The 2,500-nt window shown below is 41.8% G+C and overlaps 1 protein-coding gene across 2 annotated transcripts in view; it reads left to right on the top strand.

Moving 5' to 3' along the window:
* The window catches only part of ntrk3b (neurotrophic tyrosine kinase, receptor, type 3b), a 172,836-nt gene that overhangs the window by 147,013 nt on the left and 23,323 nt on the right, over positions 1 to 2,500 (top strand). For both annotated transcript variants that reach the window (XM_048231246.1, XM_048231245.1), the window contains exon 13: positions 945 to 1,075. In XM_048231246.1, the coding sequence (XP_048087203.1) occupies positions 945 to 1,075 (131 nt within the window). The remainder of the gene's footprint in view (positions 1 to 944; positions 1,076 to 2,500) is intronic.

Below are 2,500 nucleotides of genomic sequence, written 5' to 3'. Positions count from 1 at the left end.
AGCACCAAGGGTATACAGATATATGGCCTCTCATGCTGATGGACATTGGCCTGTGAGTAGTTGTGTAAGAGTCTAGTGTAAAAGCATAGAAATGTCTCTATTATAAAGCTGATTTATCCTGTTTCATTTGTCATCTAATGTTTCAGAACAGCAGATGGCTTTGTGTGTTTGTCTTCAGCATGCAGGAATCCTTTAGCTGCGTTATTGACCTCTTTGTTGTGCATTAGAGACAGAGGCAGCGGGAGTTTGACAATAAGACAAGTCGTCCTTGTTTGTGTGAATGTTGCGTCGTTTGTTTGTCTCTGTTTTCACAGCGGATCTGCCACCTGATGCTGGGATGTATTCTCCGCTGTTCATAATTTGTCAGCTTCTTGTGTTCCGTGGCAAATGATGTCTCACCTCCCTCTTGTCTTCTCACGCTCTATCTTTCTCTCTATCTCTCTATCTCTATCTCTATCTCTCTCTCTCTCTCTCTCTCTCTTTCTCTATCTTTCTCTCTATATATATCTTCCTCTCTCTCCCTCTACATCTCTCTTCCCTCTATCTCTTCTATTCTTTCCTTTCCTTTATGTCCCTCTTCTTCTCTGTTTCTCTTTTCACTACCTCCCTCCTTCCTACCATCTCTTTGTCTATTTTTCTGCTTCTTTCTCACTGTATCATGTTCATCTCTCTCTCTCTGTCTCTCTCTCTCTCTGTGTGTCTCTCTCTTTCACTCTTTCTCTGTCTCTCTCTATCATTTGCCTGATCTCTATTGTTGATGGCATCATGGCTGTCTGCGTAGCGTGACTGGAGGGGTAAAGCTACATTGTAGCCTTTTTAAAGTGTCTTTGATCCATATAACGGTACATTAAAGGGCAAAAGTCTCTTATTGACTCTCTCTCTCTCTCTCTCTCTCTCTCTCTCTCTCTCTCTCTCTCTCTCTCTCTCTCTCTCTCTCTGTGCAGATGTGCAGCACATCAAGCGGCGAGACATTGTCCTGAAGCGAGAGCTGGGCGAGGGTGCGTTCGGGAAAGTCTTCCTGGCAGAATGCTACAACTTCAGTCCCAACAAGGACAAGATGCTGGTAGCTGTCAAGGTAAGCAGAGATCAGGTGTGTGTGTGTGTGTGTGTGTGTGTGTGTGTGTGTGTGTGTGTGTGTGTGTGTGTGTGTGTGTGTGTGGTTTATGTGTGTGTGTGTGTGTGTGTGTGTGTGTGTGTGTGTGTATGTGTGTGCATGCGTGTATGTGTGTATGTGTATGTGTGTGTGTGTGTGTGTATGTGAGTCCTCTGACAGGCCAGACATCACCCAGTGTGTGTCGCTGCATGAGTCCTCGTTAAAGCAGTTCTGTGTTTATGTCGGGGAGCCGCCAGACAGCATGGAATTAATCCAATACACACACACACACACACACACACACATGCCTACACTGCCTCCCTCATATTTCCTGTCACGTTGCAGGAGGTTGCATGTTTAAGGACATCCTCACGAAGACCATGTGCATTTCACACTGCACATTCAGTCTGATGCAAACATTGAAATGGTGACTGCTCTCATATGCCGTACATCAACAATAATATTTTACTTCTTCCATTGAAAACCAGAGATGTAGGAATGTTATTAATTTGGTGAATGGATGGATGGATGGATGGATGGATGGATGAATGGAAACTATGGTCTCTTGACAAGGAGATACAGGTGGTTCAAGTTTCAAAGGGTCAAATATATTTATTAAATAACAAATAGCTTGCAATAAGCTTGTGTAACAGCCCTCTGCACTACTAAATAAGAATAAACCTTACTAGTTACTAGCACAATTATTGAAAAAGTAGTCTTTAATCAATTAACCACCTTCCTAACATTAAATGGGTGTTTTGATTACTTTCAGTCTGGTTTTCGGGCAAATCACAGCACTGAAACAGCTCTCATTAAAGTTTCCAATGACATACGTCTCAACACAGATTCAGGTAAAACATCAGTCCTAGTGCTACTGGACCTTAGTGCAGCATTTGACACTGTTGATCACAATATTTTACTACACAGACTAGAACACTGGGTTGGATTTACAGGCATAGTTATCAGCTGGCTAAAATCATATCTACAAGAAAGGAGCTTCTTTGTTGCCATCGGAAACTGTACCTCAACACAAACAAAATTTTCTTCAGCTGAACAAAGAAAAAACTGGAGTAATTATATTTGGTAAAAAGGAGGAAAGACTTAGGGTTGCCACTCTCCTTGACACAAAAGGGTTGAAGGCAAAGGATATTGTTAAAAATCTTGGTGTATTAATTGACAGTGATCTAAATTTCAACAGCCACATGAAAGCGATAACTAAATCAGCTTTTTACCACCTCAAAAATATTGCCAAACTCAGAGGGCTGATATCAAAACATGACTTAGAAAAACTCATTCATGCATTTATCTCCAGCAGGGTTGATTACTGCAATAGACTGTTCACAGGCCTTCCTAAAAAGACTATTAAACAGCTTCAGGTGATACAAAATGCAGCAGCTAGGATTCTCA

This window comes from Alosa alosa, chromosome 21, assembly GCF_017589495.1.
Source record: "Alosa alosa isolate M-15738 ecotype Scorff River chromosome 21, AALO_Geno_1.1, whole genome shotgun sequence".
Lineage (NCBI taxonomy): Eukaryota > Metazoa > Chordata > Actinopteri > Clupeiformes > Clupeidae > Alosa > Alosa alosa.
The sequence above is the reverse complement of the archived record's forward strand: the minus strand, read 5'-3'. Positions and strand labels throughout refer to the sequence as shown.